This window comes from Neospora caninum, chromosome IV (genome assembly GCF_000208865.1).
Source record: "Neospora caninum Liverpool complete genome, chromosome IV".
NCBI lineage: Eukaryota > Apicomplexa > Conoidasida > Eucoccidiorida > Sarcocystidae > Neospora > Neospora caninum.
Window position 1 is genome coordinate 1,768,810 of NC_018389.1, and position 13,542 is coordinate 1,782,351.

A 13,542-nucleotide genomic window follows, 5' to 3' on the forward strand; every position below is an offset into this window, starting at 1 on the left:
CACGCACGAAAACTGCACAGTTATATCTCGACTTTGAGGGATATTCATGCAGTCGGAACAACACTGTGCACACTCATCTTTTGACAGCGCCGCTGATACGGTGGTCAGGGGCGTTTTGTGCGGTATGAGTGTCAGGCAGAGAAGTCGGATAGGGCAGCCGATGCGTAAGGCTGCAAATGGCCAAACAGGGCAGACGGCAGAGGGCGAAACCTCTGCCGCTCTCGCCGTCTGCTTAAAGCTTTCATCTGTCTTCCCAAGTAGTTACCCATTAAGCCGCACTAAACTACATGATAGGGTGGAACACGAAGTTAACGCTGTCGAATGACAGGATTCAGTAGCAAGTAAATACCCCAAAATCTACAAAAGGAGCTATCGGGGCGGTGCCACTCTGTTTCGGATTGACGCACAATTGCGATTTTGCACACGGATATGCACCTGGCAATTGCCGCAGGAGCCGTGGCGAGCCAACGTCTGTGTCCATCGGGGCATGATTATTCGTATCTGCATTCCGTAACACCACGAAGACGATATGACAGTGGTACGCGAATACTCTCTCGGAGTGTTACTGACTATAGCAACGTGTATGAAAGTAAATCAGGACGCCTGCTCCGTCTGTTCAACGGCATGGGTCTCTTGATATGCCAGCACACCCAATGTCTGCATGCTTCCGTGACTAGTCGTTCTGTGCGATGTATAGTGTCTGTTTCTGAAGAAATTTCGAGGAGCGTCTTCGTGTGTTTCATGTATTAGCAACTTCTGTAGAAAAAACTCGTTTCGTATCGGACTGTTTGATGGATGCATTCCACACTAACACGAAAGAGATTTTTTCTAATATTTCTACGTCAACGCATGCGACCATGACATCCTAATTACGGCTGCAGTCACCCCTGCCCTCTTCCTGACGGAGCGACGTGTCGTGTTACAGGAGAGTGTTACGATTTTTTTGCAGGCATTCCAGTGTGCCTTTTTCGATTCGCTAGTTTTTCCGAATTTGACTGCAAATCCTTTCACTACGTTCAGTGGCCTATTTCTCATAAATAAAGCGTTATCCTATGTCCGTTAACATAGTTGCATTGGGAGCTCGTTCCGGCACAAATAGTGTAGTAGTGCTGTGCAATTAAAATGGATGCATATGAGTTTTCATCCTGGTTACAAAGAACCGGCTTTCCCCGCCATATCGGGTCGGTTATACGGTCGCCAACCTCCTATGACGAGAAAACACGAAAAAACTCTCGTAAATGGGATGAGTGGGCACAACCATTCACTGTGGTAAAAACTAAAAGCGTGTTTGAGACCTGACCATTCTGTCAAGCATTGCACGCCCTCGGCTGCTGTTGTTGTCTGTAGAGTCTCGCTGGGAGCGACCCGACGAGCATAGACTGAATGCGGGCTAAAGTTTTCTGCCTCAAAACGGCACGAGTGCCGCCTGTATGCAGCCGGCCAATCTTAATACTGCTCTTCCGACAAAGTCATGTAAGTGCGCTCACATCTGAAAACTGCAGGTACTTGACAGACGTCTGCCCTAGAAACTCACACTATGGGGCCGCTGTTTCACAGCAATTTCGGGTGTCGTCATAAGACTTGGCAAACTCCGAGATTTCGTCAGGGGACGCTGCCAAATAAACGACACACACGTGGATATGGCACATTAAAGAGACAGTGATCACAATTTGACATGCATCTCGCGCATCGTCCTCGTGTCGATTCAAGGGAATGTGTATGGAGATGAACCCTGCCTCAGGGGTGTTAATGGCAAGTGCTTCAACGGTAGAACCCTGGAGTATGGACGAAAGACATGTTCTTACCTCGTGGGTCTTGCCCTACGCACCAGGCACAAACACAGGGGACAACACGAACTGGAACGGCCAAGCACGTGAGACATGGGTTTTGATATCGAACAGAAGTATTTCCTTATCTGCTAGCACAGATTAACATGAAACTCGTATTATCCTGACCACCTGCTGTACACCCCTCTACATAATGGAGACATGTGAAGCACGTTCATCTCTAGTCTTGCTGAGTACTCACAGAACGACGTATCTGCATTCTAACGCACTCTCGATGCCCCTCCATGCCTACAGTAGATCTAAGAATCGTACGTGTGGTTGTCTCTAAAGGAACCTAGCCCAGTTGGAACTAGCCAGTTAGTGCAGGTGTAGGAGAATTTCTTGGCAAACAAGCTCTTCGGGGTGTTGGTTGCTTACCTCAAATTTTGATGACAAAATAACTTGAGGGTAGAGTCTTTCGTCCTCGAAGGTAGCGTTATTGTCGACGCGCTTACCGTTTACCTCTAGGCTGAAAAATGGATAGTTTACGTGGAACTGTACAAGGTGACGTAAACCTTGCCCGCACCAACTTCTATCGATGGTCAACAAGAGGTCGACATAATCCCTGTTTTGCAGCAGAAAGTGAGGTGCTTGGGAGGAAAATCCTCTCGTGGTAACGTGGGAAGTTGGAATATCCTTGAAGAGAACCTGCGTACAGGGTGAACACAGAATGGAGTCTAGATTTTACTGTTGAGACTGTGCCTTCCATCTCAGTGGCCGAGATGAAAAATAAAATGCTCAGGTCTTCAGCATATCGGAACAAATTAACGCGGTTGGAAAAACACTTTTGCTCCGCTTCCTGTCAGATTGGTGGGGTCCACCAATGTGTGTCAATGCCCCAATGCTGTACCTCCCCGCGATGTGGACAGCTTAATACCATGCTCTTTGGACCAGCATGAGTATTTTTTATCGTACGCAGCACAGGCAACCCAGCTACCGAAGTGACACTTACAACTACGCCACTGTTTTGCCTTTGCAATGATATGTAAAGTTATACACGACATGCAAAGAAACGAGGGCTTGACGTACCGTCAAAGGATTCGTAATCGTTGCCTGAACAGCTGACATTTTGCAGTCATGGGCGATTTCGAACAGCTGAACCAACGTTCGCATACAGCAACACGCATGCCTCTGGTTTCTGCCGTGAGTGATGATTCAATGTGGTTCAACGCTGTAAATAGCCGTGGATGACTCCCCGCAACACAGCGAGAGAAAGCGTGCGTGTCTGCTCCAAATTGGGCGCAATACAGGAACCCTGGCGTATCACGCGACTCACACTACCTCCAGGTAGCCGTCGAGAGGTGACCTTAGTTACGTAGCGCCTGCCGATGTGGGACTTACAAGAATTGCGAGATCGTCTGCACCGCCTTTCTGCGGTTCAGCATGTAGCCTCTGGCTGACCCCTGTAGGCACGATCCTTGCGGTCGTTTGTGGAAACGCCTTTGGGTCGCCAAAGTTTGTATGTTTGTCAATGATCAACTGCTGGTATTTGGACGTCACTTTACACCGTGAACCCGGTTCAGCCAGCTTTTTCAGAACGTGTTTTAGTTGCGGCCACCGAACATCCCTAGCGATAACGATCACAGCATGAGAAAGCCCGATATAGTCGTGCTTCCGAATGCTGTCTGCGGGTAGAGAGGAAACGATTCCAAGGAGAGTGGAATCCCCGGGCCTCTTCAGCGGGACGACTGGCTGAAAGTTGGACAACAAAAGCACAATCACAGACATGCATGCATCAACCTCGCTGCACTGCATGGTTCCATTTAGTCCAGTTGTCAACGACGACGCACTGATACTGCTAGGGCCACAACAACGTACGGCCATGCAGCCAACCGACTCTAAATACATATCAATTCCCGTACGATGTGGTTACTGAAGGGGTGGCGCTACCGAGCCAGCACCGTTTGCAACAAAAAGATGAGAACTAACAAGGCATTGGTGTCGCCATCGATTACCGGTGACAGGGCCCCGATACCCTGGTTCTCTGTCACACAGAACGGCTCACCAAGGGTAAGGGGCAGGCTAACGTCTTAATTGGCACCGCCCCGGAACTCTTCTTAGACCCGTCGCTAACCCCCTCTCTAGCGGCCAAAAACGAGAAAGCTGCGGGGTAGGATGCTCCGATGCTCCCGTTCGCACTTTTTAACCCAAATCCATGGCATCCGTGGAATATCCATGTTACTACGATGAGAAAGGCAAGCGACGTCCTCAACATCATGCTCTCCGCACACGCCAGCGCATATGATGGTGGGGTTTCAAGGCCTCGTATTCGCGTGGAGTCACAGCTGCCACATTTATTGTCGGTGGTAGAGCCAACAATCTGAGAAGGATCGATCAGCACCTTACAATAGACAAAACCTATAGTTATTCTGTCCTCGTTTGGTATGTATAGGCGAAAGGTGTAAATGAGTGGAGTTGTAGCGCCTGATTCCACCGAGAAGACACAACGCGGTCTAGACATGCGCAGACAAGTCCGTATGTTACAAGGCTCAACACGGTGCTACGACACACAAAGAACGAGGACAGCGGACACTAAATCTGAAAACAACAAAGGAGAGCCAAATAGCTTGTATGTTAGGTTTGGGATACAACCAGCTTCTGCAGGGTGAACCCTGATTCATGGCCTCAGCTGCTAAAAAAATGGGCGTGCAGTGCAATTTGATCCACTGACTGTTCCCACGCTAGCTAGCGGAAACCAGGTTAGCAGTTGCAGTAGTCGAATTGATTGCAGCAGCAGCCAACGGTTTATCTCATCATGCTTTGCCCACAGCCCAGTTTTGGTAGCTGACGACCGCTTTTTTTCTGTAGACGGGACTGATGAGAAGAAGCATTTGCACTTCCGATTACTGAACGGAGAGGCAGATTAATCGCACTAGACACAGTAAGTCGGATTTAGCCACCACCTGTGAGACCACCGCCGCTGAGCATCCATCTGATAATCTTCCATCCTGCCACATTGTAGTTTTTAACGACACCGGAAAACGAAGCACGGTTCAAGCAAAAAGCCAGAGGGAGCTACCTGCTCGGAAACTGATGACGTACATCCGTTCTTCAGGGATGGATCGACTCAGAGCCATATGTGAGGGTCTGTCTTCGCAAGGCGCAAACGCTATTGAGCATAACCGGTGTCTTCACTGCGTTTGTCTGAAACGAAAGCGACGATCAACGTGTTCACCATGCTAGGCCTTTCAGCCCAAAGCTACTACCCAAAATTGTGTGGTGTTCGGTCGGATAGCAGGGTTTCACCCCTCTGCTCATACTCTTCCTTTGAAAATTTGAGCTCGATGTTATGAGATACAGCATTGTTTCTGGCCCCGTAGCCAGGAGTTCAGTCACGACGGAACAACGCCTCATTCCAGAATCTCAAATCAATCGAACATTCGCTTTAGAAAATGGAAACAAATGGTCTGCACCACTATGCCTGAGGGCATTAGCGATTATTGTACACGTCATGATAGTCTACGGGCTATACGAGCACCAGATCTCTGTAGTTGTTGCAGGTGAAGATTCACCAGACACTGCCCGTTGCAAAACAAAACAGCGTCGAGGAGCTTCAGCTTACGCAAACGGCACCGGTATTTATGGTCGCTTCAAGAAGCGTTAATATGGGCTTGGTTTGAAGCGTCATTAAATAGTCTGCAACTTGTGGTGCACTGTCATCCCAAAAGTGGCGCAACATCTGAAGTTCTGCACGCCTCCATGAGCTTTCTTATACTGTGCAGATTCTCGAGTGCCCCTGTGCACTCCAGACTGTCCGAAACTTAGAAAGAAATCGAGGGTTTCGGGATAGGGAAGAAGTTGGCGGAATGGAGTACATTGTCCTGCTCGTCCTTCAACAGCTTAGAGGCGCTGAGGAAACCCAGACAAACCTCGGAAAACGGACACCATGCACCATGTCACATGACACCTTCGCATATGGCCATCAAGGAGACACGGGGAATCTAAGCCATAGAAGACGACTTGAGACTGACAATGATGCAGCAGCCATCGGCTTCTATGGTGTTTCTAACCTCATACATGAGCGTTGAAAAATACTCTTTAAGCATATATTATGCTTTTCATCAGTTACGCTTCTCTACTTCTATCTTCGAGTACACCAACCGGCTGCAGGTAGTTAAGCGTTGACGGAGACAACCAGAGAGAGGAAATTCCCGACGCATGGCCGTAACTCACCTTAAGTCTAGCGTCAATTAGCGCCGTTGGATAAGTGTCCCGGTCATCCAGGAATCCGTCTTTCGGTACAACTGATCCTCCAACTTCTAAGTTGGGTTCGCTGATCTTTGTGTGGAATTTTAACAGAGCATCAATAGCAGCCCCACACCACTCTCTGTCGATGAAGAGGACAAGTTCTGAAGATTGCTCTCCCTTCTTCCAAAAGTGCGGCATAGCTGTGTCGAGTTGGCGTTCGACTACATACTCGTTTGAGATCCCCTGTATCAAGATCTACGCGCAAACCAACACGCCAGGATTAACAAGAGATTAAATAGGATAAGCGATCCGGAACTCTCCATTTACCATATGACAAAGAATCAAGCGTGGAATCGGTCATATTGTGTGAAGAAGTGGAGAGCACTGAACGTTCGCATAGTCTCGGGTGGGCGTGCCGGAAGAACGTTCGGAGAGACTATAGCTTCAGCGGTCAGCGAGCGCGCATGTTGACCGCAGAAGGTGTATGTATCCAGCCAAAAGCACGCGTCAGGCTATCGGCAGTAAAGAAGTCTTACCGAAATGCCATCTGTGATCTCCACCCTTGTGAGGCGTGTCGGACATCGCACTAGGATAGTCGCAATCTGTGCGCAGTGCAGCAGTTCGACAAAAAGCGCCGTCCGTTTCCATTCCATCAGTGTTTATTCTGACTGTAGATAATCTCTTTATAGCCAATACGCAAGTCTGCAACCATAAGCAAAATACCGACGGCAACCTGGTTTTGCCCATGGGGCGCTGAACGCGGGGCCGCGTGGCGCTCGCCATGGCAGTTCAGAGCTTCTGTGTGGCATTTTGTCGACTTTCCGTTTCACTCTCGTTGCTCATGCCATTCACATTCCAACTAATTTCTTCTGTTCACTTACGACGTCATCTTTGGTCACCGGATGCGCCGTGGCGAAAGCCGAACCAGTCGTCATGCCCTTCTGGCGAATGACACCTTTTATTTGCGGAAAAAAGGCGTCGTCCTCAAATGTGTGTTTATCCTTTAGGTGTGCACCGTCTTTGAACAGACTCAATTTCTGTTGCTGGTTTTCCAGCACAAATTTTATCTGTTCCTTAATGTCTTTCATCGTCGCACTGCGAGGCACCGCCAGGCATGCTTGCTTGCCCTTACGGAACATTTCCTTCTTTTCAGAGTCCTTTATCGCAGAGAGGTCGACGACTATCTATGAACAGAAAACCATACGCCAAACATCACAATAGTATACCAGTTATCTCTGTCTATCAAAAACGAATGAGACGAGGAGTCGTGAACAATCCGAAACGCTGCCTGACGCTAGGCTATCGTCACGGCAACGAAGATGTCAAGGCTATCGGGGCAATTCGATGCTGAAAAGAGAACGACTTCATGTGCATCGACCATGCTGCAGAAACGCATGTTTTTTGTGGAAGTAGATGTATGTAATCGCACGGGTGTAAAAATGCGGAGAACACAAAGGACATAAACATGCATGCGCAATGTCTTCTGTGGCGTTCGAAGTATCCAACTACCTGGCACCAGTGTGGCAGCAAGACATAAGAGTGCCAATGCCACAGCCGCCTGGCGGGAGTTCTGCCTCGAGTGTATCAGTTGCTGAGATGGAACATAACGGCCTGCGTACGGGAACGCGGGTCATCGTGTCAACGTACCCCAAGAGCTGGCGCACTGCTATCGCCTTCCCTGATCGAGAGCACCTGGTCACGCACATCATACACCAGAGGCACAACGCCTGTCTGTGACCACAGAGGTTAAATATAAACATTTATTTGTATTGCCCATTAACAAGCCGCGAAAGCGGACGTTCGTCCTCAGTGGGGGGCACTTCACGGCATTAATATTTCAAGTTCGAGTGGAAAACCCAGGATCAGCTACCGCTTGTCCAGTGCTCAGCCTCACAATAGGTTTCAAAACATCCTTCTCATCCGAGCCTCCGCCGCGGCCAAAGGGAGAACCCCTAAAAGTCGACCTCCTCGTACTACGCCTCAGTGAAAGTGCACCAAGGCGTTTCCATGGAACGTCTCCACTGGAACCTTCTCTTGCAGACACAGTAGAACTCACAGACAACCCGTCACAACCGCTCCATAAAGCCCACCCTGCCGTTAGACAGAGGAAGAATACATATCCTGCCGCGTTTAAAAAGGTCCCTTCCATTGCAATTTAAGCGAGAGGACACGCACAGGAAAACAACCCGTTGTCGAAGAACGCGAGCGAAAGATTTGTATTCCTCGCAAAACGGCGAATGAGATGACGCGCGCCTTACCTCTACTCGATGAACTTTGTTGCTATGCCGCCGCGTCTCGATCACTAGACATGGCTAGTGTACAGCCAGGTGAAAAGACCGTAGAACGATGCGGCCCCTCTTTCCATGTCTTGCCGATAGAGCAAGGGCATCACGGTGTCAGGGGTCTCTTGCATTCCCCTGCGGCGAGTAAATCAACAGGCGTCTCCAGCTTTGTCTGTCGTATTCCTGTGAAGGATTGGTACGTATTGTTTCGTTCCGTTCTGCTGCGTGGACAGTTTAGTTTCAATACAGTAGAATGACGCAGATCCCTAGGAGTGTTGCGTCTCTATCAAAGGGGCGAAACCGCCCGACGGTGGCGAGAGAGCAATTACTGCAGTACTTGGAAACAACACAGTAGGCCCCAGGGCCTCTATATGGCCGAGCCTGGGTGGCTGAGATGCCACGGTGAAACTGAGGCCGGTGCGTTCACGTGCTCTGTGTACTTCCACTGCCGCTGGCTACAGAGGCACGAACTTTTTTTTCAGAATTACAGTGGCCTTAGTTGCATTTCATGAGATATGATGCGCAACTGCATTAGTACTGCATGTGTATAGGTAAGTTCTGCGTTTCGTTCCGTCCATTACCGCCATTCTGAGGCATATGGCCGTCAGTTCCAGGTCGAATAGTCTCTTCGTTTCTAGACAAAGGGGTCGGAATACAGTATCGAGGATTGTCATCATAGTCCGAGTAGAACACACAAAGTTGTTTCTGGAGGCATAAAAATAATCGGAGGGCTGGCGCCTTCAATTCACAGTAGGTGTGCTATCAACGGTGTCAGTACATTCTTAATGTCAGGGATAGTATTGTTGAAGTACTGTTTTCCATGGCAGCAGACGGTACAGCTTGAAAGGACATTTTGAATCATATTTCAAGACACCGCCGTATGTGTTGTTTCATGCTGTCAGATATTGACCCCTGGCTCACGAAATCTTGTCAATCACATGAATCACCTGATTTCCACCTTTTATGAACAGCAACAGTCGCTCCAAAAGTAAAGAAACCAAATTATTGTTATTCATTATCTCAGGGCCCTTTATTTTGTCATCTAGGCTTTTTGTAAGTGTTGCCAATTTCTGAGCTGCTACTCGGAGTGTGCATCGGCTTCCTTGACGTTCTTTGGTGTTGGCTCAGAAGGATATACATCCTTCCTCGATCCTGGTTGTCAAGGTCACGCCACTGGCCTACCACTGCCCAAGGCTGTTCTTAAGATGTCGCCGCACTCGCGGGAGAAACGCCCATGTTACCGGCAAGCTGTACGAATATCATGATATATTCACTTTGATAGTCTCCTTCCTGATGTTAGTCTATACAGAATACATGGATCGGATTCTTGTTGGCCCGGCACCTGTTTAGTAACTGGATGAACGCTTTTTACGCCTGTTATGCAAGGATAATACTCGTGTCTTCAATAGCTTAGCCGCTATATAGGACCTGTATCGTGGATTGTACATTCATGTCGTTCCATGTTGGAACAGTAACTTGCTATCCACCAGAAGTACGGGTGTATTTCCATTTCCGTATGGCTGTGAAATTATCACGGATCCGGCGCAATATGTTTACCGTGTGAGTGACTTGTGAGTTGGTAATGGCGTTGAGGTAAACAGAGCCACCGTACTCGTTTAGTTTCCTGCGTACTGTATGACGCCCGGTGTGCCCCAGATCCATCCAGTGAATCTCTGAAGAAAAGAGGGATGCATAGTCTGAATCGGACACTTCATTGTGCTTTCAAATTTGCATTTTATGAGACAGTTCGCCATCAAGCTCCGATCTTACATCGCTGGCCGCAGCACAATGGAGGCCGGCGTTCTGACTCCAACAAATCATGAAGGGAGAGAACGTCGGCAAAGCGTTGGCAGCTGTATCTATAAGGTCTCCCAAGGCTCCGGTGTTCCCAATGAGATGCTCCAGACAACGTTGTCAAGGTTCAACGCAAGGAAACTTCCGACAGCACCCTTGCCACTGATGGACGAAGTTGTTGCTAGGTTCATGAACATTTCTCCGGAACAATGGGAACAGGTGAATTCGGCCATTAAGTATCTGAATGACCATTTTAAGGACGACTCCTTGAGTTGGCTTACGGTTCGGTGGCTAGTAGCATCTCATCCTGAGCAATTTCTACCCGCACCGTACAATTCCTATGAGGAACTCTTGGCACATGTGAATGAGACCAAGCGTGCCATTGACCGCGCAAAGAAAGAGGCAAGTCATTGGCGCGAATCCTGTCAGCGGTTGCACTCGGAAACGAAGGCTTGGAAAAACAAGCTTAGGATTGTGGAGGCGGATATGGCACGCCTAAACGTAACGTCCAAGCGCGACGGTGTTCAAAACACGGCAATGACTTCCGATGTGGCAGACCGTCGTCATGGCATCGTAGAGTCTGCTGCGATGGCGTTTCCGAAGGATTGTGAGACGGTACATTCCCACATTCATTTCCCACGATGTGCCAAATCCCAGGCGTCAAAAGGCACCGCACTTCATAAGCAAGAGTCCGCATTTGTGCAGTTTTCCACTGAAGCCGGGCGTGAGCAGGGTCTCTGTCAGAGGCACCTAGCAACTAAGCAAAAGAAGACGCTATCTCCCAGACCAACATTGCAACCTTCAATTCATGATGAACAGGAACAGTCGAGGAAGGCGTTGAACCACCCCACACACAGCTGTGCCGACCATTATATTGACAGCAATACCTCTCTAGCTGTAGTCAACATGCGGCCGAACGGGGGCACTGGCAAGACGTGCACAACCACGACGACCACGAAAACAACAACCACCACTAGTTATGCAACTGTGAGCGCAAATGGCGGGGAAGACAGACAGAAGGTTTCTGTAGACGGTGTGGTTATGGCCATGCAGGGAGGGACGGGCGTACATGACGCTGCGGATCCCGCGGTTATGGTGGGAAACCCGCCCGCCGTACAGGTATTAAACCGAATGCAAAACATTCTCCGATGTGTGAGCGTAGCGAGACCACAAGATGACAGAAAGGCACCACCTCCACTGCCAGCGTGCGGCAGAGAGGAGACAAAATGCCAGTCTAATGCCGCTTCTCCACCTAATGTGGAAGTACTGTATGTGCAGTATCAGCACCAAAAAGGGAGAAACGGCAGTACTAGGGACGAATCGGGAATCTCAGCGAGTTCGCCAAAATCTCCGCAAAAACCCGTAATCTCCCAACAGGGCACGTCAGTTCGGAAGGTGTCAACGAAATCCAGGCGCACAGCGGAGTTTTCGCTGACACCCTTGGATCGTCTGGTCGCGCTAAAGCAAACGACGAGTATAACTGAATACGTGAAGCGTTTCATGAGCCAATATGGTAAAGGGACAGACATTCCGGAGGCAGTTGCTGTTCGTATATTCTTGGATAACCTCTTGCCCGATTTCAGAGCTTACACACTTGACAAGCAACCAGAGACACTTGCTGATGCTATTCGTCTCGCTTACCAAGTTGAACAGCTGATTGTAGAAGAAAGGTACCGTGGGTCGTGCTCAGGAGAGGCGGCCGGAATTGCCGATCATCCGCAGGAGCCTTCCGAAGATCACAGCTCTTGTGGACAGCTACGAATGGGCCATACGGTGGCTACCGCATCCGCGACTCACTGTGTCGTGGAGACCGGTGCATGCATTCGGCGTTCTTCGATCGTCAACGATCCGGATATAAACTCTCGTTCGAGGTTTCAAACAGTACGACAGAACTGCCAAACGTCCAGTACACTCCACCATGACGTCTCCCCCCATGAATCAGCTTCATTCAGAGAAAACTATGAAGACGTTCGTTCCAGTGCATCCCCCCTGTGTCTTAACAACTATGACGCGGACGTTGGTTCGAAAAATGAGGGAACGCTGCCGAAGTCAGCAACAGAAGAAAGCAGAACAACGCAAGTGATGAGGCGTAGCAATCTCGGCAATGGCGAAGGAGGGAACGCAGCTGAAGTAACGTTCAGGGCACTATCATCCAATTGTCTGGCTAAAGCCAAGAGAAATTTGACTTCGAAAAGAACTGAATCATCAACGTCCATAGGTTGTACTCAGCAGCACCAGCAACGTTTCGTCCCGGAAGTATATCGAGAAAGAATCCCTGTGAGTGTGGAACAGCAAACAAGTTCAGACAAGGAACAGGATCTGTTCTCAACAAACAAAGCATCTCATGCCGCGGCGGTCTCGACCGGGTCGGCGGCTCCGTTTGTCTCCTTCAACTCGAGCGCCTTTGAAACAGAAATTCAGCCAGGAGGTTCTTTCGTTTCGAGTCTAGGCAGCTCAACTGATAGCAGTCAAACCGTGGGCGATCTTCGCACCGCCGAATCTTTCGAATCGTTATGGCGTGAAAATGGATCAGCAATTGGCTATGAAGACGTACAGAGGAGCTGCAGATCTGATGGTGGAGAGTTTCCGGATTCAAGGCACCACGGCGGGAGGCAAGCGACGGAAACAGGAATTCTGTCATCACACGGGCAGGCGGAGTCCTTCTCAACTGCACATCCCACCGAGAACAACTCCCCCAGGGAGTAAGTCGTTCGGCAGCGGGGTGGCTTTCAGCAAACAGAAAAAGGACGCTGAGTAGGAAGCGGCACCGTCCCGGAAGGAACCAAGGGAGGAAACGAGATTTCTGAAGAAAAGTCTTATCGAGGTCACGAGGTTCGCACAGTGGAGAACTAGTGCGTTCAAAGACGCTTGTGTGAGGGGTATGCGGGGTGAACAGCAATGGAAAGTCTACAGAAAGATGTGACTGGAAGCCTGTGAAACTGACTCAAGCGTACGCGTACCTGCCAGCCTGAGTCCAAGGGGCCGCCGCATGCTAGTGCCGCTGAAAAAAGGAAAGAAGGAATGGCTTAGTAGTAGGGCTTTCTGCCAGACGAACATTGAAAAGAGTGAATCCAGTTTAGGTGGGCTTGCCAACGCAGGCGTGCGGAGGCGATATGCGCCATTTTTCAGAGAGAGAACCAGATTCTCCCTCACAAGGCCGAGATGTCATGTCCGCTTGAGAACGCAAATGAAATACGTACTCTGTTTAACGTCTGAACCAAGCAGGCGTATGTCTCCCTCTGTGATGCATTACATAGTCGCGCCTTGTAGGCGTTAACAGCGGTATAATGGATTGCCATGTACCTACAACAGTTACCGGAACTGCGCACAGCTGCTAAAATCTACGGTGAGCTCTTAGAACATTGCGGAGCGCACTGAAGCTTCTTAGGAATATGAATCCACGTGGTTTGAAGGTGGATCACAGTGACTCTGATACTTATCCAGCACCCTCG

At 49.4% G+C, this 13,542-nt stretch overlaps 3 protein-coding genes across 3 annotated transcripts; 1 reads left to right on the forward strand and 2 right to left on the reverse strand.

Annotated features, from left to right (window-relative positions):
- Positions 1–1,522: 1,522 nt before the first annotated feature.
- NCLIV_011690 (uncharacterized protein) lies at positions 1,523–4,041 on the reverse strand (the record flags this gene model as incomplete). Its single annotated transcript, XM_003880686.1, has 6 exons — positions 1,523–1,612; positions 1,806–1,820; positions 2,205–2,321; positions 2,856–2,921; positions 3,168–3,518; positions 3,832–4,041. The coding sequence occupies 6 exons, from the start codon at positions 4,039–4,041 to the stop codon at positions 1,523–1,525; spliced, it is 849 nt and encodes a 282-aa protein (XP_003880735.1).
- Positions 4,042–5,587: 1,546 nt separating this feature from the next.
- Positions 5,588–7,774, reverse strand: NCLIV_011700 (uncharacterized protein; the record flags this gene model as incomplete). Its single annotated transcript, XM_003880687.1, has 5 exons — positions 5,588–5,695; positions 6,000–6,269; positions 6,551–6,616; positions 6,896–7,194; positions 7,567–7,774. The coding sequence occupies 5 exons, from the start codon at positions 7,772–7,774 to the stop codon at positions 5,588–5,590; spliced, it is 951 nt and encodes a 316-aa protein (XP_003880736.1).
- Positions 7,775–10,033: 2,259 nt separating this feature from the next.
- NCLIV_011710 (hypothetical protein) lies at positions 10,034–12,796 on the forward strand (the record flags this gene model as incomplete). Its single annotated transcript, XM_003880688.1, has 1 exon — positions 10,034–12,796. The coding sequence occupies one exon, from the start codon at positions 10,034–10,036 to the stop codon at positions 12,794–12,796; it is 2,763 nt and encodes a 920-aa protein (XP_003880737.1).
- Between the last annotated feature and the right edge of the window lie 746 nt (positions 12,797–13,542).